The sequence below is a fragment of the Exophiala aquamarina genome (genome assembly GCF_000709125.1).
Source record: "Exophiala aquamarina CBS 119918 chromosome Unknown aczIA-supercont1.13, whole genome shotgun sequence".
Taxonomy (NCBI): domain Eukaryota; kingdom Fungi; phylum Ascomycota; class Eurotiomycetes; order Chaetothyriales; family Herpotrichiellaceae; genus Exophiala; species Exophiala aquamarina.
In genome coordinates, this window is record NW_013550575.1 from 370,998 (window position 1) to 396,889 (window position 25,892).

Genomic DNA, 25,892 nt, shown 5'->3' on the forward strand with positions numbered 1-25,892 from the left:
CAGGTCTGCTGTACAAAAGCCACCCCTTTCTGCCATCAAGGAAGGCATATGTTTCACAGTGCATTTCATGCCCCCTTCACTCCAATCACCTTGTCCAGTGACGAGGCTCTGGGTTGGCCATAGCCTGGCTTGGATTAGTGATCGGTCCCAACAGTCAATCGCTTCGAGGGTCCTATCCACATAGGATTGAAATCTCAGATATCTTTTTGCGCGTTCGATGATGCTTCCGAGTTGAATATGCGCACGGGGACGGTATCTTTCAGCACATTTGACAATAGGGTGCTTTGAAACATCATCTCCATTTCACATGGCGTTGAAGGTAGCTTCAGCAAACAACACATTGCTGACGATTATCCATGATGTGTTATCCTCTACCAGCCAGCGATACCCCAGAGTCCTTCCTTCCCTTCACTAGCATCAAACTTATCTAGCTCGCTGCCATCACCGGAATATCCAATATAGTCACGATTGTTGTCGATGAGCCGACCGTATTCGAGGAGCAGTCTAAACATGTAGACTTCAATATCCTCCCTTCTCAACGATTTGTTTGACCATTCGCGACCCTGTTTGGCAAGTGTTTGTGCTTCTTTAGCATGAGGCGCTATGTAGACCTGAGGATTGAGATCTTGTTCCTCTAGGGCATGCTCCATGTTTGGTTTTCCGTAACCAACAAAATATGTCATCAACGCGTACAGATCATCATAACGATTGTCGACGGGAACAAAGTGTCGCCAAGCGAAAAGTCGACTATCGTGCCATTCACGGAAGATTGTGGCTTTGAAGCCAAGGCTTTTGCTCTGCAGGAAAGCATGCCAGCGACCTGAGAAGGAATGACCATCCACGTCGATCAAGTATTTGGACCTGAATTGCGAAGTTAGGGATACCTGTGGTTTCCAAGAGAAGACGGTGTCATAGAAACTGCAGTTAGGGACACAGCCCCAAGACTCGACAAAGCCAATATCTCCATGTCGGTCGGCAAATTGGGCCGGTTGGAATTGGTCAAAAGTCTCATAAGTCGTGTTTTGCTGAGGCACCTCGAATTTCTTTTGGGTGAGAATCTTAGCTCGAGTATCGGTCTCTTTGACATGTGTACCATTGAAGAGCTGAACCAGGCGCTGCCTGTGCATGCGGGCCCAATTATCATCAGTCTGGACCCCACCTGAGGTGACACCACGCCAGATGATATTGTCTGCCTTATCTCTCCAATCGAGATCCTCCTCAGCGTTGTAGTCGTATCGAACATCGTGGAGATAGTACATGTTGGCCGGGAAAAGAATGTCGTTATTGACGTTGACCTTACACTCACCAAAGATAGGAACCAGTTTATGGGAAGCGATAATGCTGCTGGCAGAAAAGAGCAAGCCATGCTTGTCCTGGATTGTTGGGCCGATGGTGCATAGATCTGAGGAAAGATTGAAGTTCGTGACTAATCCGGCAGATGGTTCTTTATACAATCGGTCTGCTTGAGCAAGGGACATGTTTGACCGGGCAGGAGATTCGGGAGGACATGCTTTTGAGGCGATCTCCATGTATTGTTTCCCTGGACGGAAGAACCAGTCTTCACTGAGCCTGGTCGAATTGTCTAAGTCCTTGTCCTCGATCGTCATGTCAAGTAGATCTGGAAGGTTTGGTGTAAAGCTATTCAAGACTTCCGGGTGCATGGCTCGTGACTTGTACTCTTTGCTCAGCATTTGTTGCATATCCTCCCAGGGAACAATCAAGCGTGGTTGATCCAGCCTGTTCATGGCTATGTCCATGTCAGGTAAGTATTCGACAAACTTCTCAATGACTTTAGCCATTGTATCTGATCTCCAGCTTCCATTGTCGATCCGGACAACCTTGCCTTTGCGAATATGAATGCCTGCAACACCGAAATTCGGATTCTCCCACATATGAGCAGCGTGAGTACGGATCTCAGAGGGTTTGACGGACCAGAAAGGCCTGAGATCGTCCATTATTTGTTCGAAGTCGTCAATGTTGAAGACATTTCTCTTGCGGGCGAACTTGTACCAATCCTTGAAGCCTGGAGGAGGGTGTCTCCCATATTTACTGCGATATTTCTCAACGGTTTGTCTAAAAGTAGTCGACACTCCAGATTCATAAGTTCTCCATTGCTTATCAGCTTCTTGCATCAACTGGGCAATTGGATGTAGATCGAAGTGGGTATTGGGTGATACGGGATTAATTGGAGGGACAGCGGGGGCAGAAGAGGCGGCCTTGTCGGAGCCGACACCGTCAGCAGGATTTGAACTAGGAGTAGGTGATACAATGGGGACAAGATCGGGGCCCAAATCCCAGATATCGTCTGAATCCTGGTCTACTGGCGGTTTGTGTTCGGTGGGTGTCAAGTGGCCCGGGATGGGGATATGGGCGGCGACGTCTCGGATGCTCTCTCCACCGAAGGTTAAGCCATGGAAGACGATGTAAAAGGCAATGACGCCGCCCAGCAGAAAGAAGATGCGACGCTTGTTTAGTTCTATAGGGCCCATCGTGGATTAGGGAGGGTGTGGTTCGGGTGTCACCGAGGCATGGAGGGTGCCTAGTTGTACGGGACGCGGAGAGGAGGGTTGGAGCCAGCCAACAATTATAGTTGAGGAAGCATAGAGGGTGAGCCGGTTGGGAGTCTCAAGTGTTGTGGCAGAGACGTGTTAATGGACGGGTCTTGAAGAGCAAGAAGAGGTTTAGTCTGTACAAAGAATTCGGTAGAAAGTAATTGTCTTGGGGGACGTTCAAGTTGTTGAACAAAAATCTGGGGGCGACGCCGCGGCGGACCAACGTCCAAAAGTGGCAAGCACCGACCCCTACAATCGCGCCTACTTCTGACCAAGACTTCGCGGGCACGTGAGTATCACGTGACCGGATAGCGTATCAGGAAGCCGAGCCGACCGAGACCCCTTTATCCTGTAGCCCACAAACTTAGCATCGCTGCTCCCTTTCCCATCATTGAAGCCTGGTTATCAAACCTGTGGCATTTCGGTAACTAGTTCGATTTGATGCTATCTATAAGCGGCCCTTCTTGACTGAACCACGCAGCGCGAATTCGTGGAAGGTTGTCACTTTTAGGCAATCCTAGCTACATTAAATAATATATGGTTCCCTCTACCCTAGGTTTACTGAACTGGAAACAGAATGCTATAGAGAATGCCACCTTCGACGTTGTTGTCATGGAAGAGCAGGTGAGCAGGTGTATTTCATCTAATCTAACACCCGTCCTCCAGGCATACGCATTGATTTTGTCGACTCCTCGAGAATGGTCGGCGGGCCCGCAAATTCTTCAGGAGCAATTCCCAAGAGAAAGACCCAATCGCTTGGCCGAGGAGCGTAGCTGAATGAGTGTATTTGTGTGTGGAAACAGCCACCGATCCAGCATCGGAGTCGCAGGCCGCCGTTTTGCATGGAGAGTTCACATTCTTGGTTTCCGGAGGCCTCCAAATCCACCCCTCCCTAATGACTCCGTATGTAGGTCCTCGAGTGTCACGGGAGGGAGGCGCTCCAGAGGGAGGAGGCTCAGCCAGTGCCAAGAAATGGCTTGGCATTTATATTAAGCAAAGCAAAAGCTCTGGGAACTCATGGGGGTCACCTGACGGCTCTGCCATATCATATACGGAGTACGGATACATACGGGTACTGTTGGACGAGGCCCGAGCGTCCTACAGATAGGCGGCATCGCCAATCACCAACACGTGATCAGCTTTGGCCCCAGCTCTGCTATACGGGTACCGATCCGCATACCCGTCACGCAGGGCTGCAGCTAGGCACCCGCTAGTATTATCTTTCCGCACTCCGCACGTGTTGCATGGAGCACCCGTGACGAGGGACGCTCTCGAGTGGGGGATTCTCCATCTCGCTTATTTGAACTACAGTACATGCTCCGTACTCTGTAGCATTCTCGTATTCTCTCCTTGAAGAATCAACAATCTCATCGAAGATGCCAAGCCTCTAATGAGGCTAGGGGACCAATGTCCAAAGTAAGCAGTGCTCATCCAGCTTACACAAACTTCTCCTGGGCGAAACCTCCAAAAAGCTGTCGCCCATAGAACTAAGGCCAAGGCGGACCATCTAATAGTACAACTGTACCAGCTAACGATGATCAAGTCTAGTCGATGCAGGGTGCCAAAGATGGCTGCTTCAGCGATCGATCGACTTGCTAGGCGATCCACCAAATGCACTGGCTCACGTCGTGGTCCGTGGAGCTGTTATCTTTGCAATTCGAGTCGACGTACTCTGTTCCTTCTAGGCCTTCAAGGGCGCAAGCTTACACCGATGGCTCCATCAGTTATACCCTTGGCAACCTGGAAATAGTGACATCAATTGTTGGAAGAATTGTCGAGGAACTATTGTCTTGGTTTAGTCGAGTATTTTCCATCCTGCGCGTCGAGGACTTGGGAAGTCTCGAAGTTTACGAAGCCCAGCTGGAAGAACCCACACGGTGCAGCAAGGCTTGTCGTTAGCACACCTCCTAGCGCAAGACTGGGGGAGAATGCTCGGAGAAAGTTCACGCTATTTACACAATCTTCAGCCAGAAACATCAACCCTACTCACCTATGTACATGAGAAAGTGTTCCGTAACCTACATTCCGGCTTTCCGTCTCCGCCTCCGAATTTCATTTATTGCTCCCCCTTAATTTGAGGGGCATGCACTCCGACTAGAACGAGAAAATGGGTATATCTGCCAGACCCAACATGAGCAACAACTCACGTTCGATCACTATCCTGCCGCTCGAGTAGGCTTAACTCGCTATCGACTCTTGGTTGGTGTGCACTTAACTATGAACTTGTCCTTGATCCCTCCAATCAACTGCGAACCATGGTCTTATTTCATTCAGCCATGGATTTTCATTTCGCTCTATTGATGTTAATCACCCTAGCATTGGTAGCACAAGGGCAAGATTTGATGAGTCAGTTACCGGACTGTGCTGTATGTGACTTGCGGAACCTCCCTAATCAAGTTCACACTGATCGATTCTAAACAGCTCAGCTGCTCTTCACTGCTGACCGAGCAGCTGTCATGCTCCATAACCGACAAGAATTGTCTCTGCAAAAACGGTGACACTCTCATGAACGGCGTCGCTTCATGTGCTGGCAGCAGTTGCAGTGTGAAACAGACCTTTGGTAGAGAGTGCAGCCTTTCTCCATTCGGCCTTGACATGCTGACCCAGTCACCGGTACATAGTCTCTTTGAACTCGACTGCAGTCTACTGCGATATTCCACTTAGTGATCAATCGATGACAGTCAACATTATTGCTGGCCTCTTCGGCGGTATCGCCTTTATATTTGTCCTCCTCCGAATGATGACACGCATGTTGCCGTATAAGACCACATTCGGTTGGGATGATGGCTTAATCGCGGCTGTCACGGTATCTATGCCAATTATATCTTGTCCCGCTTGGTCTTCTTGACTGATAGGTAAATAGATCGCTATGCTATTTGAGTTAACCACCACTTACCTACGTCAGTCTGAGTCGATCCTTTTTTGACACTTAGTGGCTTACGAGATAATAGTCACGAAGTTCGGATTTGGAAAAGACGTATTCACAATTTCACCCGATAATATCGACCACATCATGATGGTAGGCAATACCGAACCATTTGGCTGATTTCATTTGCTAATCCCTAATACATAGTGGTTCTATGCGAGACAGCCACTTTACGAACTTAACGTGTCTTTGACAAAAGTCTCAATCCTCATATTTTATCTCCGAATATTCAGAGACCCAATGTTTAAGAGAATGACATATGTAGCGATGGGGCTTTGCATAGCCTATTTCTGCTCTATGGCTCCTACTGATATCTTCCAATGTACACCAATATCTTATACTTGGACTGGTTGGAGCGGTGCAACGGAGGGCCACTGTCTCAATATCTACATTCAAGCCTGGATTTCGGGTATCTTGAATATCTTACTCGATATCTTCGTCATCTTATTGCCCATTCCTCACCTCCTCAAGCTGACCATGTCCCGCAAGAAAAAGGCCCAAGTCGTTGCCATGTTTAGCGTTGGGTTGTGGTACGTTCCCCCCCCCCCCCCCCCCTTCTATTGTGCTGCCCCGCCAAGGATTCTCTGCGAACAACCTCCAGTCTGACATATGTTCTGTCAATAGTGTGACCTTGACCAGTGTGGCACGCCTAACGAGTCTTGTAAGGTTCCGCAAGACTTGGAATTTCACACGTGAGTCACAATGATATGCCCACAATCCCAAACAAGCACGAAGAGGGAAGCTTAACTGATCAGTAGGGGACTATACTGGCATCAGCTATATGTCGACGCTTGAAGTCGACATTGGCATTATCTGCGCCTGTATGCCCGCAATACAGCTCCTTTTAAGACGAGTTGCGCCTGGTATCTTGGGCAGCAGTATTACGGAAAGCTCGCAACTTTATCCGCATACGGGTTCACACGCCAGGACAAAGTCAACCCGCCATCCGAGCAGTCACATCACGCAGTCCAAAAGCATCACCATGACTATCACCACCACTGTTGCTGATATGCCAAAAGACAGTGATTCGGTCATTGAGTTGGTCGACACGGAGAGACAAGTCCATAATAGTAATGGAGATTGTGGCTCTTCTGCAACGGTGTCGACCGAACACTATCCACATAGACTAGAATGGTAGATGCGAGAAATCAGGCTGTATGTCGAGATGACGCATGGTTTTCAGGGCGGAACCAAGAACATGCTGGCACCACACAAAACTCGGCCGCTTCTCAAGCGTTTCAGTTCCGTCTCTATCGTGCCCGATTGTCCCGGTCATCGTGATCTCCATCCCAGGAGCGATCTTTGGGGCCTGACGTCGAAATGAAAGCAAAGTAATAGGATGGTACAGTGACTATGTTGGGGTGATGTTGTATAACTGCGATCTGATTGTAACAATGGTATGTGTCTCTATTGACATCAGAATTTCTATACCCGCCCGAGGGTCAGTGCCACAACTCCGACGATCTGACCGAGGCATTCTCGCCAGCGCCACAATTGCTTAGCAGCTCTGAGTGGTCGCGACTCGCGAGCAGATTTCCCATCTCTGGGCATTCTATTCATATATGTAGCACTCAACATCGATAGCACTTACCGGACCAACCATACAGATGGTGAATGAGTCTACACCCTACATCAAGCCCTACCACTGTGGCCGTTGAGAGTCAAAGGACGGCATTTCGGAAGACTGAACGCTTTCGTGGCAGCCCTGCATCACACTGGATTCCTCGTACGCTGGCGAATAGAGGATTATCATCACTTCTGTAATCCCAAATGCAATATTCCCTTCGGCATATGTCTTCAAACAGACATTTCTACTCGACACCTAATCACATACACTTCAAGAGTTCACGCCAAGAAGAAAAGCCGTGATTATCCGTGAAGTTGCCGCTAGAATCGAGTCAATCGAGGTATTCCTGAAAGTAACGCTTGGGAAGCTCGTGAGAGGAGCTTTGAGAGCTACCGTGGATTTAAGCAAGAAACATCGTTGGCGAGACAACATTGTCATGTTTCAGAATCTTGACAAGAACTCCTGGACCGCTGAACTCCCAGGTGATGGATTTGCAGCGATGGCTGTCTGGTAACTGGTAGAAATTTGGGTGATAATGGGTAATATAAGATCAATTAGCTCTCTGCTTCTCCAAGTGAACTTGTAAAGGCCGCTTTGCATAGAAGATATGGAACTTGGGAGGAAATCGTTTTGTACAACTTCATCAAGCGCTGTTCGATGAAAACATTTATCAGTAGATGTCCAGTGCCTTGCTTGGGTCTGTTCGATAACGAGTAAGATAATCTAGGGGGATTTTACCCGCATTATCAGTCTCGTGAACGACTAGCCCAAGTTCGCACAATCCCTGGAGCATTTCGAAGTGTCCTTCAAGCGATGCGTACTGAACACAATTAGTTTCATCTCACAGTGTTAGATGTCTCCTCACGTGGAGTAATGTCCGTCCCAGCGAGGTGCGGATCAATTCTTTCTTGGGGGTGACCTTGACTTTAGCGATGCCCTTTCTGAGCCGTTTAGTTGAAGATATTTGGTGATGGAGGTCGTCGACCAAGCGTTCAAGGGTCCGCATGGCTCTCCGTGAATGCTCGAAGCTCAACATCATCAGTCTATCTGTAGATAGCAGAGTCTGGATCCCAGGAAATTGATTCTCCATCTCTGAGTGGATTGGATCCAGTAGCTCGAGCTGCAATATCAACGATTGGATACTGTCAGGTACAATTTTGACATTATCCCACAGGGTTTTCAGCCTGATAACACTGGCGCCTACAGACCCAGCGATTTGTGCAATGGTCAAGACGCCAGAGACCAAGCCTAAAACTTCTGCCATGGTTGGATATGACAAAGAGTTTTTCTAGTGCAGAACACTGATCTGCAGTCGTCGAAAGGTTAAAGAAGAACATGGCTCTTTTCTTCAAGGCTGAAGGGCTGGCAGCGGAATGAGTTGAAGTATCAAGATGGGTGCCCAAGGCACCTTGTGAGCTTCAGCCGACGAGTAAGGCTCTCAGCCTGGTCACATCCCGGTTTGACTTTGCACTTGTACCCCTTGGGGCACTGGCTCCATCCAGCCTTGGCATACACGTGCAACTTCAAGTTTTGTATCTCTAGCCTGATGTGCTCCGTACAAGCACAGAATCCATTGAAGCTACACGCACTGCAGCCAAAGCCAAACCCCTACCAGATCCAGGGCAGCCAGGGCTTTGTCCTGTTCTGCATCACCACGATCCGTATAGTACTTAGTACTCTCCAAATGCCGCCTCGACTTTTGCCACGGCTCTCCCAGCCTACAGCTTCGACTGCGATTTCGGTCGCCGGATCACCGATCCCTTCCTTCCTGCTCCCATTCCTCCACCTCCAATCGCGAAACGCATCAATCCTAGGTTCGCTCTCCGACCGACCAGGCGCATATAACAGACGGATTCGACGTGGAAGAGGTCCTGCCTCAGGCAACGGTGGGAAGTCAGGTCGTGGTTCCGACGGTCAGAAACAGCATGGCAAGGTGCCAGAAGGTTTCAATGGTGGTCAAACACCCGAACATATCGTTCATGGTAAATATGGATTCAAGAATTCGTAAGTCGAAGTCGATCAGGCAAATGCAGTTTAGGGACCACAGATATTGACTGCTCTCTAGCCACTCCGTTGAAATGGCACCCATAAACCTCGACCGGATACAGGAATGGATCGACCAAGGCCGGCTCGCAGCCGACAAACCCATCACGCTGAGAGAGCTGTCGAAAAGCGGTGCCGTGCGGGGCATCAGAGACGGAATCAAACTTCTGGCCAATGGCGCAGCGAGCTTGAAACAGCCCATCCACGTCGTTGTCTCGCGAGCATCGCAGACTGCCATCGAGGCGGTCGAAGCTCTCGGTGGCACCGTCACCACCCGATTCTACACACCACAGGCAATCAAACGAGTTCGAGCGGGCGAAATGCATCCCTATATCAGCTTGAAATGGGATCAGGCAAGTATCGGCCGTCCCGCTCTGGCCGTGGACGGAGCGGAGGAACTTGTATCTCGGGTCAAGGCCATGGGGTTCGAATACCGCCTACCAGACCCCTCGGCCAGAAAGGACATCGAGTACTACCGTGACGTGAAGAACAGAGGTTACCTAGCACACACCGTGCCAGAAGGCGAGGACCCAAGCCTGTACTGGAGGCGAGTACTGTCGCCCGAGGCAGTGCAAGCTCTCAAGAAGAAGCGTGGCATCTCCGGGAAAGCTGGCGCCATGTCGGCCAATCAGCTATGGTAGGCAGGCGTGGGACCGCTGTGCGAGGACCAGAGTTGCGGCTGTGGCGACATTCATTTGTACCAATAGAGAAGAGAAGTGAAGATGCTAGATGGTTTTGTTCTATATAAGTGTCTGCTATTCATAAGGGCCAAGGTGCAAGACGAAAAGAAAATACCTATTGTCTGCATACACGTTCCACACAGTACCTTTCCCCATTGCACGTACCCACGAGAGTACCCAGGATATATAACCCTGAGCAGGGTACCATACACCTAGGATAGGCATCTCAGAACAAAAGCACCGAAACCGTTTACGAGGCAGGGTGATTCTCTATCGCCCTGGCAGTTCATATCATCTCGGCGGCTCTGTACTCTTATCGCATTAGAGCAGGGCATGGCACGGTAGGGCCAGTGTTGCGTGGAGTTTCTCTCTGTTTGAGACTTTCGCGGTATGCTATGCCATGCGGTCTTGTACTGCAGTGCTCATAGTGCCACTACCAATCTACCTAGTTGAGCTAGGTAGGTAGGGCCTGGGTCAACGCAGCAGGATGACGGAGACGAGCAAAGAACTTGGTAGCAGCCGAAACAAGGAAAGTTGCAGCGATGCGAAGGAAGGTCGAAATGAACACAGCCATGGTGCGGGTGGGACTAGACAGTACAGAGGACGGAGTACAGTACAGATACGGCGGGTGTGCTGGACGTGCGTACTCGCAGGAGTTCCTGTAGATCTACCCAAGAGACCTCAAGTACCCTGGCCGCAAGACAAACCACCGGCCAGCTTCAGCCATGAAGCTGGCGCAGTATACGAATCGCCTTGCTTTTATTTCCCTGGTATGGCTGATAATCCATATAAAAGGTGTTTCAGGTAAGGAAAGGTCCAGACAGATGAGAACCCAGCTCAAGGTCCTTTGCGAAGCGAGCTCGGAAACAGTCCATTACCCGGGTCCAGGGAACAGACTAGAGCACCGCCAGCGAGCGCATGGACAGGCTAGGTGAAGGGGGCAAACGAGGTCCAACCAAGTTCGCAACATACAGACATCCAAATATCCACAAAACAGCATCATGGGAATAAACATGTACCATACACACAAAAGAACAAGCACAAACAAGCCACGGCATCGCGTCGAAAACAGCTGGATCCCTCTTGTAAAGTCAGGTTGCAGACGATGTACACAGCTTTTCACTTCACCACGCCCATCCATCTTCTCCTCTCATTGTTGCTTTGTAATCAACCAGGTCTACTCTCGTGAGACATCACGGCCAAAAAACTTGGCTTTGACCCAATCGAACGAGACTAGCACGCGGTTCCTCGCTGTTGATGTTGAAATCCCAAGTCAGTATGGGTGGCACATCTCGACAGACGACTAAAAAGCAAGAGGTGAAAAAACTTACTGCTGAAGCACATGCTCAAATAGGCACTCTTCCAGAAGAGATAGGTCATGGTACCACCGGAAGCGATGTTGCCACTGAACCAGCTCACATCGGCGACCGCCTTTTCGGCGCCGATATACGCCAGAGATCCCTGGTGAGAGTATTGGAAAGGTCCGATCTGCTTGACGCGGCGAAGCTGTTTCTGACGCTCGGCGATCTCGGCGAGGATGACCTTACGATCGTCAGGATTGGCCGTGGCCTGTTTAGCGGAGAGGTCTTTTAGTTCAGACTCGAATGCGTCCGTCTTGGCCATGGTGTTGAATAGGCGAGCGAGGAAAGCGCCCTCTTGTGCGGCCACCTGTGCGGTAGGCGCATAATTGGCGACGGCGCAGTCGCCTACGGCCCAGATGTTCTCGGTACCATTGACGACGAGATATTCGTTGACTTCGAGACCGCGACGGGCTTTGGCTTGTGCGGGGATCTGGGACATGAGATCCTTGACTACGGGTCGGAGGGCATTTCCGGTAGCCCAGACGAGGAGGCCGTATGGGATTTTCTCCAAAGATTTGGTTCCATCCGGGTTGTTGATTTCGGCTTCGATATACTTGTCGGTGACGTTCTTGACCATGGTCTTTGTGCGGATCTCAATGTGTTCTTCCTTGAAGCTAGATTCGGTATATTCGATCAATTGCTTGCTGAACATTGGGAGAACATTGGGGAGAGCTTCGACCAGGGTAACGTGGAAATCGTCTTTAATTTGAGGAACCCACTTGAGCAAATCTTCTTGGAAAAAATCCTGGAGCTCGCCGGCGAATTCAACTCCAGTGGGGCCACCACCGACGACAACCATATGCAAAAGACGTTTGATCTCTTCGGGAGATTGATCCTTGAATGTGGCAGTCTCGACACAATCCATGATTTGTTTCCGAATGCGCTGAGCATCACCCACTTCCTTCAAGAAGCAAGCATGTTCGCGGACTCCGGGGATACCGAATGTAGCATTCTCAGCACCAACACCGACAACAAGCATATCAAAAGGGATCTGTGTCTCCATTGAATCTCCCTTGATGTCCGAATCGTCTTGTGCATAGATAATTTTCTTCTCGTAGTCAATCTTGGTGCAAGCAGCTTCATAGAACTTCACAGTAGCCTTCTTGTGTCTCAGGATATTTCGGATGGGTTCCATAATAGATCGATGCTCGATGGTGCCGGTTGTACAGGAGGGAAGTAGAGGGGTGAAGAGGAAGAAATTTCGAGGGGAAACGACGATGACATTGTAATTTTCGGTGTCGAGATTTTTCAAGAGAGAGACGGCACCCCAGCCAGTACCTGTAGCCGGGCCTTGGATTAGCACATGGTGTTCCCTTGAGTTGAGTCTAGAGGCCTCTGCAATGGTCGACAGATACTACATACCAAGTACAACGAGTGTTTTCTTATTCGGATCTGGTTCGAACTGTTCATTCGGGTTGCGCAATTCATAGATACTATATCCAATCCAACCAAGAAAGGCCGCGGTAGACAGGTATGTCACGCGCCACAGGAAGCGGAGGAATCTGAACTGCTTCTTTGGTTTTGGTTGTGGGGAAAGCTCGACTTTTGGAGCTTGATCAGCGAAAGCACGACGGAAGGATTGTTGAAAGGCAGGCTGCGAAAGAAGAGTAGGCTGCTTGGAGATCAGTGTCGAAGGTCGGAATTTGAGGGTTGTCGTGGTTGAGATTGAACGTGAAGCTGCCAGACAGGAAGTAGACCGGTGTGACGCAAGGGTGGTCAACCGGAGGGGGAGCTTGCCCGCCATGGTGGTTGTGATGATGCTGACGGCGGCAGGAGACTCAAGAGGGGAAAATGGAGGGACAAGGAGCTTATGGCGAGATCATGAGTGCAGGTTTGGGAGGTGGGAGGTGGGAGGAGGGTGGGCGAGGGAAAAAGGAATGATTGTTGAATGTTGACAGGTTCTGATGAGTGAGATAGATAGATGGAGAGATAGGTCTGTATGTGTCGCAGGAGTCACAACCTCAGCGGGACCCTGGCTTTCTTTTTCGCCTTTGCCAACAAAGATCTTTCTGGAGGAATTTATTTTTTATGGAGCCAGTGGTGGGTCTGGCGAGCAGAAGGGAGAAGGGAAAAGCTCAGGAACTTGGATTCAAGCTTCTTTTGGACGTGGACAGGTTCTGACAAGCGGGAAGAGCGGTGGCAAAGCCTTACAGCGTTGCTCGTACGGAGTACTTGAATGAGGATACCGAAGCTGATGGCGGCGCGGGCGGCGGGATTACGCAGGGCAAGATACGAATAGCTCGCTGTCAGTGGAAGATTGACGATTGAAGATTGAGCTGAATAAGTGGGGGGAGAACGTCGAGTCACGGGAGGACTAAGCGCCACTAAATATTTAGTGTATCATAATATGCCGTAGCGCGAGAGCTAGTGGCGGCTAGTGAAGACACTAATAGATAATGCAAGATACCCGCTAACGATAAAGTCGGGTTGGTGGATGGACGGAGGAATGGAAGTTGAACGGGACAAGGACAAACGGGCTGGACATATGGGAGAAAAAGCTGACTGCGAATACACATCACAAGTAATAACGCAAATCGTAGGCAGTACGGACATTTAGGATTTGGACTAGGTGTGCATACAACGTGCGCTGCGCTGGTATTTATTCTTGGATATGCTCGGTGCCCGGTTTCTGCTCGGCATGGCATTCCTAAATCTGATGCCGATGCTGAGGCCAACGCCAATGCTGATTCTGGGAGCCTTACCTGACATACTGCATGATTACCGATAGACGAGCCATGACCCGGGCATCGCAGCCATCATTGCTACTGGGAGTGTCTGCTTCAGCACTCGCTACTACACGGTGTCACATCCCCAATCTCTTCTCTCTCGGGTTATAATTGTAATTTATAACTCGAGTATCTAAGAGAGCCAAACACGCAAAATAAACAGAGTCGAATCCCTTCTCAATTCAAGTTGCTCACTGCCTCTTCGGCTTCTGCTACTGTTTCTAAATCGGCCCTGATCTCCTCGTTCTCACTGCCGCTGCTGTTGGGGTCGTGTTCATCATCGCGTATTCTACTGCAAGCCCTCCCATGGACTCGCCAACCATGTCCTCCTGATCTATCCAAGATCACTTGCATCAATGCCAGAACATCCAACATGGTATCAGCTGTCGAGACTGCTACACTCACACACAATAATCCCACAAGTTGTACTTCCTCAGTCTCATCGGTCGTCATCAGCAGGCCGCAGAACAGAACCGCTCCCGAGGTTGGCCTCCATTCCCTCACTAACTCCCTCGCTAGCTCGCACTATTTTCCTTCTCTTGATCCTGTTTTTCCGACAAGATCTTCTCTGCCTCGCGTTGGCCCTCAGGTGTGAGCTCGGGACCAGGTTCTTGGTCTTCGTCTTCCTGTTCTTGTATCACGGTTTGTTTCAGTTCTTCGGAGTCTTGGTCCGAAACGGCGCCCGCTTGGGCTATACCGGAGTGTCGACGTGCTTCCGCCACAATCATTTCCACCTCGCTGATTGCTGTCGCGTCTTTATTGGCGTCCGTCTCCACACCAATATCGATCTTAGTGTTGCTTTGCAGTTTCTGTGAGTCGAACCGAACAATCATCACCGAAAGGTTGTCGGTGGAAAATCGTTGCAATGCATGATCGACCAGCATCTTCGATGCCTGTTGTGGGTCCTGCACTTGTCGAATTAGATCTACAGCTTCTTGATCAGAGCAAACGTCCCAGAGCTAGTTCAGTGTTAGCACAGTCTTGTCCCGCCATACCTCCAATAGGGTAACACTCACTCCATCGCACGCGAGTATCAAGAACTCATCCTGATCCGGCTGGATCACGGTTTCTGTGGTATACGGGTGACCCGTAACTAGATCCTTCAGATAGGAATCACCCAAAGCACGAGTCACAGCCAGCACTCCATTGACGCGATTGTTCAAGATGAGTCCACCAGCCTTGGAAATCCGTCGTCCTTCATTCTCATCCATGCCTTTGTGGTCATACGAAAGTCGGAGGGCCTTTCCATTCCGACATAACACGATCCGCGCATCACCAACGTTGGCCGTATACAGTACCCTTTGTCGAGTAGCTTTCTGCTTGGCCTCTTGTATGGCGGCCGCTGCGGCTTCCGCAGTCGAATTCGATCGAGGGGTCGCGTCCTTGGCCTCGTTCTTCTCCGCTTCTTTTGCGGCTGCGGCTGCCAAAGGTGCGATGGCTTGTGATCCCGTAGCGGAGTGATTGGTCGGCACCCGATCTTCCCATCTCAGTACCGCCGTGATTGCTGTACATCCACTATTTCTCAACGGTAACTTTTCTAGTTGGGTATCTGCCGAGGTGTAGGTCTGATCGAGCAATTCTGGTACAGCCGTATTGGGATACCTGCGCATCAAATCCTCCAGAATGACATGGAGTTTCTTTCCACACCATTCTGCAGCAAATGTGCCCGCGTGTCCATCAAAGATTGCAAAATATCCGTTGTCAGTCTCGACCACGTGTTGGCTAGCTTCGGAAGGCACGGTCGTTAGGCTGGCTCGTTCGTCTATGGAAGATTTCTTGGTCAAGGCTGCGTCCGAAGGAACGACTGGGGCTGGAGTGCCGAGGAAGTTGTACAGGTAGGAGTGGGTGTCTTCCATGGTTCGACGGCATTTCTTGTTTTTGTCCTCGGTTACTCCTACACGAAATGAGGAATTGGGAGTGGGCTGTGACTCGCCAGCGGAGTTGTTCAAGGAACCTTGTGGCACGCTCAAGGCGGCATCGGTTTTGGATAGCTTCTGCATGGGTGTCTGAGGACCGTCGCGGTCACCGTGGATCAGAGAGTTCTTGGCCTGAGTGAAGATTTCTTTTGCTTTCGCACTACTGCTCCGTCGCTTCTTGCTGTCGCCGGCTGGGGAAGGAGTGCTGGTTTCCTCGGAAGACTGCCTAGTCAGAGACTCAGACTTGGGACTACTAGGTTGGTCGGAGGGTTTGACGTTGATGGAGGGGGTGGCTTTATTGCTGTCGAGGGTGATTCTTGTAGCAGAGCTGTCCGAGTCTACATCCTTGTCCTTCTTATTGCCAAAGACACGATTGAGAAAACCCCCATGCGCGGAGGTTCTCCGGTCGGTTGTGCCCGCCAGTTTGAAAGACTTGATCAAAGGCGCAGTGGTAGCTGGGGAACGATGCGACAAGGCGGGGTCAAGTTCTAGACAAGATGGTAAAAGAGGACGGACGAGGGCAAGGATAAGGTGGTGGGGTTTGCTGTTGTAGTCGAGAGGGTTGAACAAGAAGCAGGCCCAATTGTAGGACGGAGTTTGCAAGCGGGAAGGCAGTGACAATGGAGGTCAAAGCGAGAGAGAGGGTGTGAGGTGATGATGAGGATGCAGACGCAGACGCAAACGCAGGCGAGGAGGACAGACAAGGACGAGGAGGAGATGCAACTAGCAAACAAAGGGCGTTGAGATTGGCGAGAGAGCCGGGAGGGGAGCCTGTTGCGAAGTCTGGGGTATGAGGTACGAGGCGAGCAGAGGTGGTCGTGAGCAGCTGAGGTGTAAGGTGTGAGGTATGAGTTATGATGTATGAAGTCGTCGGCTAACGAGTGAGGGAGCAGAGAGGAAGGAGAAGAGGAGGAACCACCGAGTCCGGAGCACGAGGTCGTGAGTGGTCGCAGGAGCACTCGTAGCTGTATCTGGGAGTAGCTAAATGAGGGGAGGCGGGAGGAGGGAGCAGGCAGAGAGAGCGAAGCACTAGCAGATATAGGCGGGAGCAGTGGATGTGTGGTTTCAGTTGGTAGTAATTAGTACTCCTCGTAGCACTATGTCATTTACCACGCAATCCGCAATTGATCAGTTTGCTCCCTAACTATCAATTTGTGGGAGGGCGGTGGAGGCAGTGCAAAGGTTGGGTGTGTTTAGTGTTTGACTGCGTTCCAATTCATGTCCTTCATCTGCTACTGTAGTTCCTGGTTCGTGCCCAAGTTTGTCAATCATTCGCATTCATTCCTTTAACCCAGGCACCCACCAGGCTGGTGGGCGGTAGGCGGTGGGCGGTGGGGGAGGGGAAAGCGTGAGGGCTGCCAGCTACTCCGTACGACATATGGAGCACCAGTAGCTTCACTAACGGCTAATGAGTTAGTCAAGTCCTTAACGAACTGTGGGCGAGTCTTGGATCGCTAGGCGGCAGATCTGGGCCTTGGGGCCTCCCTAACTTCGGGGTAGTGAGAACGACAAAGGCGCCCCTAAGGCGGTCGTCCAGCGGCGCCTTGACCCTAAGGCACCGAGCCCTTGTTATCCATACCCGGCGCCCAGTGTCCAGACTCCCACTGGGCCACCAGTCCCTTCCCCACTAAATGTCTTCCTCTCCCCACCGACCGGACCGGGCGCTGAAGGGTCCTTCAGGCTTCAAGGTGCAGAACTTCATCCTTTTTGCTCGACGTGACCGAGACCGAGGGCAATCTGATATCCAAGCATAAAGCTGCCTGTGTCAGTACTTTATCTGTAACTTGCGCATCATCTGGGTACGAGGAATACTCCAGCCCATCCGAGCACCCCGGCCAATCCGGAGTATTCTTAACACCGAAGCGCGGGAGGCACGTCAATACATTTTCATTCCCCGCTATGTATATACACTCGTTGCCTGATTTCTCATATTACAAATCCTTATTCCAGGGGGAGGGGTATAGTTAAAACAAGGAGTAGTAGATTCATTCCTCTTTTCCTCTTCTCTTTGTCGGCTCTGTTCTCCTCTTCGTCATGAGCACAAGTGGGGACAAGCGAAAGTCGTGCAAGATCAAAAGAATGCGCTCAATCACTCAATCGTAATCCTCGGCCAACCTCGCTCAGGCTCAGTGTCATCCCTCATGACGCTCCGCTCTTCGTGCTGTGCCGCTACTGGCCTTTCCTCAGGACACATACGCCGCTGCTGCCCCAGGGATCGGGCTTTCCAGGTCAATGGCCGAAACCCGTCTCCGCGTCTCGCTCGAGTCTCTGACAAGATTTCCAAAGTATTTTCGCGCAACCTCGCTCTCTTTCTTGATCTTCGTGACGTCTTCTTTCTTCTTTCTCAGTTCCTCGACACCGCTTTGTAGATCTCCACTCAGTCTCTGCGCCGGGAATCGCAGTACTCGTCGCACTTCAGAAGCAATCCGGGCCGAGTTGCTGTGTGTGTAATCCATCTGAGAAAGTGTCGCTGATAGCTTCGAGGCTAGCCGGGGCGGAAGTGTCTGTGGGATTGTCGACAAAATGTACGCGACGGCTACCATTGCTGCCAATGCAAGTCAGTATGGATTTACCACCCACAATTAAACCCTCGTAAATAAACAAAAGGTAAACTTACCAGCCGCCACAACACCTGGCACAAACAACCTCCGCAGACTTCGACTTCCAATCACTTTGGCCGCTCCGAATGCTCCGTCGACCCAGCCAATACCACCAACAGCACGAGATCCAACTGTTCCAACCACTGTGAGAGCCAGTCCGGTTCCGAGCGTTTTTTCCTGTCGCTCCCATAGCCCAGCTACATCGAAGAAGTCCCAGAGCTCTACATCAGTGTCAACTGTTCGTACTAGAGCATCCCTCCGCCGTTGGAACATTCTGTCAGCCTGGAATGTGAGATTCTCGTAGGTGTCTCCGACGTGCAACAGACCAAGCGATTTGACCATGTCAACGCTCTTGACCGTCTGGGATCGGCCATATGCTTCGCACTGCGTCACTGCCGCCGAAATTTGGTCGAGCATTGCTATCCTCAAATCTTCAGCGTATTGGAAGGCTGACAAGAGACCCGGATATTCGACCCCGAGGTCGCCGCTGCCCACGTTGGCTATCGTGCTTGACAGCGTTGAGCGAGTGTGATTATACACATCCGTCGCAGTAGAATCCATGTCCTTCTCCAGCTGCTCGGAAATGAGCCCTCTTTGCTTGGTGCGCTCTTCATATTCAGGTTCAATCTCAGAAAGCTCTTTGGACACTCGATCTAGTTCCGAGCTTGCCACATCCCTGTTAACAGTGGCCAACACGTTCATGTCACCCAAGCAATTCATCAAGTATGTTTTGGCGGGTGCCAATTTCGACCGAGCCCTCTTCTCGAGAACAAATCTGCGAAGCGCACTCTCCAGCATCTCAAAATCTTGGATCTTCTCCTTGTCCTTGCCTTTGCCTTTACTTGAATCATCGTTGTCATCATCATCAGGTGGAGACGGCCCAGACCCGCCGCCCCCATCACCGCCGCCGCCATTCGATGGCAATGCCGGCTGCACGGGAACGGCATTGCTGGACACGAAGTGAACCAGTTCCTTTGCCTCTTTAAATGTCTGAGGGCTAAGGTGGCCTAATTGTTCGAGAATGAGTTTTTGACACCGTTCTTTGTCTCGGATATTGTCGAAACCATTCACTACCATGAAAATATAGGCTTTCTCATGGGCAGCTTGCCATATGAATTCTTTTGCAGAAAGGGTAAAATGGTTGGCGGCTGAAACGACGAAGACGACCACGTCAATCTCCTCCTGCCGGGCAAATACCGCCGTTGTCTTGACCGAATCAGAGTTGAGGCCTGGTGCATCAATCAGCGCGATGTCAACCACTCCGTTGTTGAGTAGTGATTGGTCGATGCTTCGAACATCTTTGACGTAAACTTTACATTGCATGTAGCGGTCATTGTCAACTACAATCTTTTCCAGCTCGTGTAGGGCAAAGACATCGTATGTGCTCTCATCATTTCGATCATAGGTCGCTTCCTTGTGTACAGCATGAACTTCCTCAAGACCACCATTCTCCTTGGCGTCTAAAACCTCACAGAAGATACTCGTGCAGGGTTGCTGGTCCTCAGGCAGAATCTTCCTCCGTAGAAGTGCATTGCAGAAGGTCGACTTTCCGGCGTTGAGATCGCCTGTCACCAGAACCTTGCTAGAGGTATCCTCGATTCGGTCGCGCAAAGCAAGTAAATGGCGGACACTTTGCCCAATTTTACCGTCAAGCAGAGATGCGATGGATTTCTTTTCCAACGAATGTACAAGCTCGGTCTGTGATAGAGCTCCGACCTTGAGATCTAATTTGAGGATGGAGAATTCTTGGGCGATCTGCGGCGTGATGAGTCTAGGTTCCGACGTCGCGGTGTGTTGTACTTGTTGACTCGATTCAGCAGAGGAAGAGTCTTCTCCGATCGATGTCCCAAATCTTCTGAGTCTGCCCGGTCTTCCTAATTTCTTCGATGCGAGATCGTGGGGGAGCTCGGAGGCGTCTCGCGTGGACTGGGTCTGTGCCAGTGAGGGTCGGCTCGTTCGCGTTTCGTTTTCGGATCTCTGAACTGAAGGGTAATGGGCAGGCCATTGGGCGTTCATATCTTGAAGTTGTTTGAGAAGTTCCACGGTCTGGCCAATGGCTTTTGCCAGCGCAACACGATTTTGATTGTAGTAGAGCTGGTGGATATGGCCTGCAAGAGCTCTCTTCTCGGTGTCAGACATATGCGCGGGCTGGCCGTTGATCTGAGGTGTATGGGCAGGAGTGGGACGGTCGACTAGAAGTTGGTCCTCCCACGAGCGCATCTCGCCACCAATTTGTTGGTTGTCTCCAACCATACTTCCATATCCTGAATCTCGCTCCAGCTGTTCCATCAAAGCAGTAGCATGTGAAGGCTGTATTCCAGAGCCTACAGTCATGTATTTGGGTTGGTAGGAAATAGGGTGGATAGGTTGAGGTGAGGTCATTTGGTCAGCTTTGTCGTTGTCCTCCTTTGCTTTCTTCTTGCCTTTCTCAGGCGAGTTGGACTGGTCCATAATAATACAGGGATCAATAAAGGTTGGCGGAGAATGACGGATCAATGTCAAGGGGATGAGCCATCAGAAGGTCGTCTGTAGGTGGTCGAGCGGTAATTGGGAGTGGTGCGGTAGGTGGGATAGTCAAAACAATGATGAATCAATTTAATGGTCTAAGAAAGCAGGATCTTGTAAATTGATCCGAAGCGAAAGTCCAAGATCACCTGATCCTCCCTTATCCTTATCCGCTGGCGCCTGGCCGCTTTTCCCACAGCCAACAAATAGGCGGGTACTAACTCAATATGGGCGCCTCCTGCCCTCTAAGCACTACCTACCCACCCACGTCACGGGTTGGCAGTGGCAGGCTTCCCAAGTATCCCGGCGACATCGACGGTACGGAGTACCCAAAGGAACCAAAAAGGACACCGACCATCGACTTCAGGGTTGCAAGAACACTCTCAGCACTGCTTCCTCCCTTACAACTCCTTCACCAGAGCTCGGCACCCTCCTCGCCGTCCTTCCAGACCATCCACCATGAACGTAAGCCCACCACCCAACCCAACCAACCCAACCAAAGCCCCACTAACCCACCGTTTCTCTCGCCACAACAGATCATAGAATGGGCCTTCGGCAAACGCATGACGCCGGCGGAGCGGCTGCGGAAGCACCAGCGAGCACTCGAGAAGACTCAGCGAGAACTGGACCGTGAGCGGGTCAAGCTGGAGAATCAGGAGAAGAAACTCGTTGCCGATATCAAGAAGAGCGCAAAGAGCGGCCAGATCGGCGCCTGTAAGATCCAGGCCAAAGATCTCGTCCGCACGAGGAGATATATCCAGAAGTTCTACCAGATGAGGACCCAGTTGCAGGCTATCTCCTTGAGAATTCAGGTGCGTTTGTCCCCCGTATGGTTCTGTCCTCTGTCCTGTCTTCAATCCCTACACAACCTCCAGGCCACTGGTGCTAGTGAGACTGACGCAGTTTACTTGGTGCGGCCATAACAGACCGTCCGCAGCAACGAACAAATGATGCAATCCATGAAAGGCGCAACGATGCTGCTGGGCAGCATGAACCGACAGATGAACCTCCCCGCCCTGCAACGGATAGCGATGGAGTTCGAGCGCGAGAACGACATCATGGACCAGCGACAGGAGATGATGGACGACGCCATCGACGACGTCACTGGCTTGGAAGACGAGGAGGAAGGCGAGGAAGTCGTCAACCAGGTCCTGGACGAGATTGGTGTTGATTTGAACCATGCTGTGAGTTCACCCACTTGCCCCGTGTTAATTGGTAGTTGGATGGTGTTGTTGACTTGATTCCCACCCAGCTCGGCGAGACTCCAACGAGTATTCAGAAAGCAGCTGTGCCCGAAGGCCGAGTCGCTCAGGCCATAGGAGGCGGCGAGGACGATGATTTACAAGCAAGGCTTGACAGTCTGAGACGGTAGCCAAGCGCCCTCGGCCGCCACCTTGGAGCCCCTTCTGCCCATCGAGACGCATTTGAATACATCATCAGCACGGCGTTCGGAGTCACAAGTCACGGCTCAAGGCCTCTTGAATCTGCCTGAGACTCCTCATGACAGACAGCTCGAGAATATTGAAATGGATGGACCAGAATTTGCGTCCAATGAATATCTGGGTACTGGTATTGCTGTCGTGCCTATAGAAATTACAGAAAGTAGTATTATTTACCTGAAGCCGAACCCTCCCTCCCGTTCCTCATTGCCCTCTTCGCTGCCGATCGTTCCCAAGAGCTTCGTGCATACCTGACCTCGTTATCCAATCAAATCTCCAAAAACTCCTGACTTGCTCCGGCGTGACCCCCGGCATGCCAGGAAATTCAAACTACACTGTCAACGACCTCATCGCTGAACTTCCGCCCCATGTGCCTTTGCATGCAATTTCTATGGGATACAGGCATATTATTCCGAGTTTAGCGCACTAGTTTGCATTTGCTAGCACGACATGAATTGGCCCGCCAAGAGGGGCACCGACGTTCGAGTATTGACCAACAAAATTTCCAGCCGGGTAGTAGTTGCAGACGGTGAAGTAGGGGGTGAAGCTGGCACCCTGAAGACCACCAGGACAGGTGACGGTGGCGCAACCGACCTGAACGGTGTTCTTCCACACGATCTGGGTGAAGTGGCCAAAGTTATTGAAGTTGGTTAGATCGATGTTGTCCTGGTCAAATGGGCCGGGGTAGTTGCTGAACTCGCCGTTATACATGTCGTTGGTGATCATCACGCCCACTTGGTTGGGAGTGTATCCTGCACCGATATTCTGTCCGTAACCACCGCCATCGACAGCGCTATGGGGCAGGGAATATGTTAGTCAACGGCTCTTTTGTATTTGTGTCTACCTTGAAGGGATCTGGACAATGATGAAGGCGGGGTTGAGGTGCGAGAATTCGATACAATATGGTAGACTTACGTGTTATGTGCGTAAATGCAAGATGAGGCAATTGTGTTGGCAGTAGCAGCCAAGCTGGGGGACCAAGTCAAGTCAACAGCAGAATGGTTGCGACGATGGACGTTATGTTGTTGCAGAATGGCGGTGATGTAGTCCAAGTTACGTACATCATCGACAACAACTGAGCCCGTCCCAGCGGAAGTGGTAGTGGCTGCGGCGGAACTAGTGGTGCTTGTGGTGGGTAGAACGGCAGCACTGGTTGTGCTGGTGGATGTGGTTTGGACACCAGCAAGTGACGAAGTGCTGGTGCTCGGGCTTGAGGTGGTGCTGTCTACGGAAGAACTGCTGGTACTCTGTCCAATCGGTCCAACACTGAAGCTACTGGTGGTGGTGGTGGTAGTGTCGGTGGCCACGGTCGTCGTCGTCGACGTCGTCCCATCAGTGCTTGTTGGTGTCGAAGCGCCTGTGGTGCTTCCACCGCCGGGCCCAGCGGCGACGCTGCTAGAAGAGCTAAATGTCGAGGTGCTGGTGCTCGAGCTAGATGTCGTGCTGTATCCGCCGGGACCATTGCTCACACTGCTGGACGAAGTGGAGGTGGAAGTGGTCGAAGTGCTAGAAGACCGAGACGATGTTGAGCCGCCGTTAGAGCCGCCCGAGCGGGATGAGGTCCTCGCAGCTGAGGTCGAGCTAGACTTTAGTGTGCTAGACTTTGTTGAGGACTTAGTAGTGGTCGCTTTCTTCGTGTTCGAAGTGGCTACCCAATCAGCCCACGGCTCGTTCGTTTGCGGATCAGTCGGCGCAGGGCCATAGACAGTCTCAGTCTTGGTGTGAGATCGAGTCAGGGTCCCGCCATTGTTGTCATCACTGTCAACCCAGTCGACCCATGCAAGATCATCAGAAGGCTGTGGGCCGGTCCAGATTGTCTTGGTCACGACAAGACCATTAGTAGGCTTCAGTTCGATCATCACACCTGTCTTGGTGGTCATTGAGCCAGCAGTAGAGAAGACAACCACGATCGGGCCAGCCTTGGTGATAGTCTCACGAGGCTTTGCCCAGTGGGGATCGATGTTCTCGGTTACAGTGTAGTGATCAATTGTTCCGGTAGGCTTGCCACCTGCAGGATACGGCTGAGTAACACGTACTTCGCCATTGCAGGGGCAGACCTGGATGCTTCTTGTAAAGGTAGCGGTAACGGTCACATCCTTCTGAAAGGGGATCCAATCAACCCATGAGCCAAGCGCCGTTCCGCTGCTGGCAAGCACAACAAATGCGCTTGCAGAGAACTTCATCGTTGGTTCGTTGTTTTGTAGATCAGAGCAGTGGTGTGAAGTAGAGCGTCAGTATCAGAAGAAAGGTAATATATGAAAACAGCACAAAAATAGTAAGAGAGTGACTATGGTCAGTACGTCTGTGCTGTGAAGGTGAAGAAAAAGAGTGACTCCTTGAGGAACAGAGACTCAGCTTTGCTGCGGCGGTCTGGAGGTTTATGTTTCCCAGACACCCTTCCGGCTGATATTGCTTGATGCGAGTGCCATGTCCAACTTGAGGCCTGTGAAGTGTGTGTTGGCCGGTTAGCTTCACGAAATTAGACAGGTTAGATGGACTGCTGTCACTGCAACTCAAGCAAGCCGAAATCCCAACAGTGCACTGTCTAAAAGAGTCCGAGAGCAGGGATCCACTTTTGAGCGGGTATTCACCTCCATGGCTGACATCGAGTGAAAGAACGTCGTGGCTCACGAATAAAGCGTTCCAGCATGTGGCATGCCCGACAGGGAATGGTGGCGCTGGGAATAATAAAAGGAGATGTTGAGCAGATGCGGTACGGAAAGAGCCGATTGCTCCAGGGTGAACCGAGGCGGGAATAGAGCCCAATTCAAGGCGAAGTGGGAGATAAAGGAGGTAGGGGAGTTGCTCTGTTACATGGCTCCAAAGGTGTACCAGTATGGTGCAACTTGACACCTTGACTTGAACTTACCTATCACCTTCCGGCAGAAGAGGTGGTGACAAGTGACAATAAGAATAATACCAGAGATTGCAAAGTATGGCAAGAGAGGTGGTTATTTTGTCGTGGTAGCGGGGCCACAATGAACACCTCTGGTCCGAAGTGGCTGTCAAAACTGTCAAACCAGGACTTTAATCTGTGCCCTCTGTGCATGGGGGGTGTGTCATGCTCGTATTGATCTCCTTTTGATCCAGAAAAGTTTTAGTAATGGGCGTTCCAGCAGCTGCAATCAGAGCTATTGCTGGTCCCATGTGGAAAGTAGACAAGATGAAAAATGGTATTGACATCATCTGGGGAGATGCCAATTTTGTGGGCAAATGATCCAGTCTCACAACCGCGATAAGCATGACGATCTATCGATACGACATTATAGCAGGGGTAGGAGTCATGCCGGATGCATTGGAGAAGAATCAGTTATTCGAGCGGAATCGCGTCACATCTCTGTACAAACAAGATAGGCATGGTAGTAATCAAACAGAAAACAAGTTTGCGGGAGAGTCTGGAATGACAATCGTCCGTGTCTCAGGTGTAGTGTGGGTGCAAAGGCTAACGAGTTGCACTGAGCAGGAATTTATGCTCTGTTTCGAAGGAAGAACATTGTACACAGGTAGGTTACTCTCGGAAATACTGGTATGTGAAGGGTGAGGTTGGCAGCGGAAGATGAAACTCTGTCACTATCTA

General features: G+C 50.9%; 9 protein-coding genes across 9 annotated transcripts; 3 read left to right on the plus strand and 6 right to left on the minus strand.

The window, feature by feature from the left end:
• Positions 1-371: 371 nt before the first annotated feature.
• Positions 372-2,489, minus strand: A1O9_10436 (uncharacterized protein; the record flags this gene model as incomplete). The annotated part of the gene is made up of 2 exons (XM_013400597.1): positions 372-2,216; positions 2,277-2,489. 2 exons carry the CDS (start codon positions 2,487-2,489, stop codon positions 372-374), a joined length of 2,058 nt encoding a protein of 685 aa, XP_013256051.1.
• Positions 2,490-5,775: 3,286 nt separating this feature from the next.
• On the plus strand, positions 5,776-6,616 carry A1O9_10437 (uncharacterized protein; the record flags this gene model as incomplete). The annotated part of the gene is made up of 3 exons (XM_013400598.1): positions 5,776-6,008; positions 6,103-6,170; positions 6,237-6,616. 3 exons carry the CDS (start codon positions 5,776-5,778, stop codon positions 6,614-6,616), a joined length of 681 nt encoding a protein of 226 aa, XP_013256052.1.
• Positions 6,617-7,715: 1,099 nt separating this feature from the next.
• Positions 7,716-8,309, minus strand: A1O9_10438 (uncharacterized protein; the record flags this gene model as incomplete). The annotated part of the gene is made up of 2 exons (XM_013400599.1): positions 7,716-7,865; positions 7,911-8,309. 2 exons carry the CDS (start codon positions 8,307-8,309, stop codon positions 7,716-7,718), a joined length of 549 nt encoding a protein of 182 aa, XP_013256053.1.
• Positions 8,310-8,729: 420 nt separating this feature from the next.
• A1O9_10439 (large subunit ribosomal protein L15) lies at positions 8,730-9,729 on the plus strand (the record flags this gene model as incomplete). The annotated part of the gene is made up of 2 exons (XM_013400600.1): positions 8,730-9,049; positions 9,111-9,729. The coding sequence occupies 2 exons, from the start codon at positions 8,730-8,732 to the stop codon at positions 9,727-9,729; spliced, it is 939 nt and encodes a 312-aa protein (XP_013256054.1).
• Positions 9,730-10,945: 1,216 nt separating this feature from the next.
• A1O9_10440 (NADH dehydrogenase) lies at positions 10,946-12,873 on the minus strand (the record flags this gene model as incomplete). Its single annotated transcript, XM_013400601.1, has 3 exons — positions 10,946-11,019; positions 11,100-12,407; positions 12,492-12,873. 3 exons carry the CDS (start codon positions 12,871-12,873, stop codon positions 10,946-10,948), a joined length of 1,764 nt encoding a protein of 587 aa, XP_013256055.1.
• A 1,497-nt stretch (positions 12,874-14,370) lies between these two features.
• On the minus strand, positions 14,371-15,855 carry A1O9_10441 (protein phosphatase; the record flags this gene model as incomplete). Its single annotated transcript, XM_013400602.1, has 2 exons — positions 14,371-14,814; positions 14,872-15,855. 2 exons carry the CDS (start codon positions 15,853-15,855, stop codon positions 14,371-14,373), a joined length of 1,428 nt encoding a protein of 475 aa, XP_013256056.1.
• A 2,099-nt stretch (positions 15,856-17,954) lies between these two features.
• Positions 17,955-20,822, minus strand: A1O9_10442 (mitofusin; the record flags this gene model as incomplete). The annotated part of the gene is made up of 2 exons (XM_013400603.1): positions 17,955-18,316; positions 18,389-20,822. 2 exons carry the CDS (start codon positions 20,820-20,822, stop codon positions 17,955-17,957), a joined length of 2,796 nt encoding a protein of 931 aa, XP_013256057.1.
• Positions 20,823-21,439: 617 nt separating this feature from the next.
• A1O9_10443 (DOA4-independent degradation protein 4) lies at positions 21,440-22,248 on the plus strand (the record flags this gene model as incomplete). Its single annotated transcript, XM_013400604.1, has 3 exons — positions 21,440-21,688; positions 21,803-22,060; positions 22,129-22,248. The coding sequence occupies 3 exons, from the start codon at positions 21,440-21,442 to the stop codon at positions 22,246-22,248; spliced, it is 627 nt and encodes a 208-aa protein (XP_013256058.1).
• A 493-nt stretch (positions 22,249-22,741) lies between these two features.
• On the minus strand, positions 22,742-24,498 carry A1O9_10444 (uncharacterized protein; the record flags this gene model as incomplete). Its single annotated transcript, XM_013400605.1, has 2 exons — positions 22,742-23,108; positions 23,231-24,498. 2 exons carry the CDS (start codon positions 24,496-24,498, stop codon positions 22,742-22,744), a joined length of 1,635 nt encoding a protein of 544 aa, XP_013256059.1.
• Between the last annotated feature and the right edge of the window lie 1,394 nt (positions 24,499-25,892).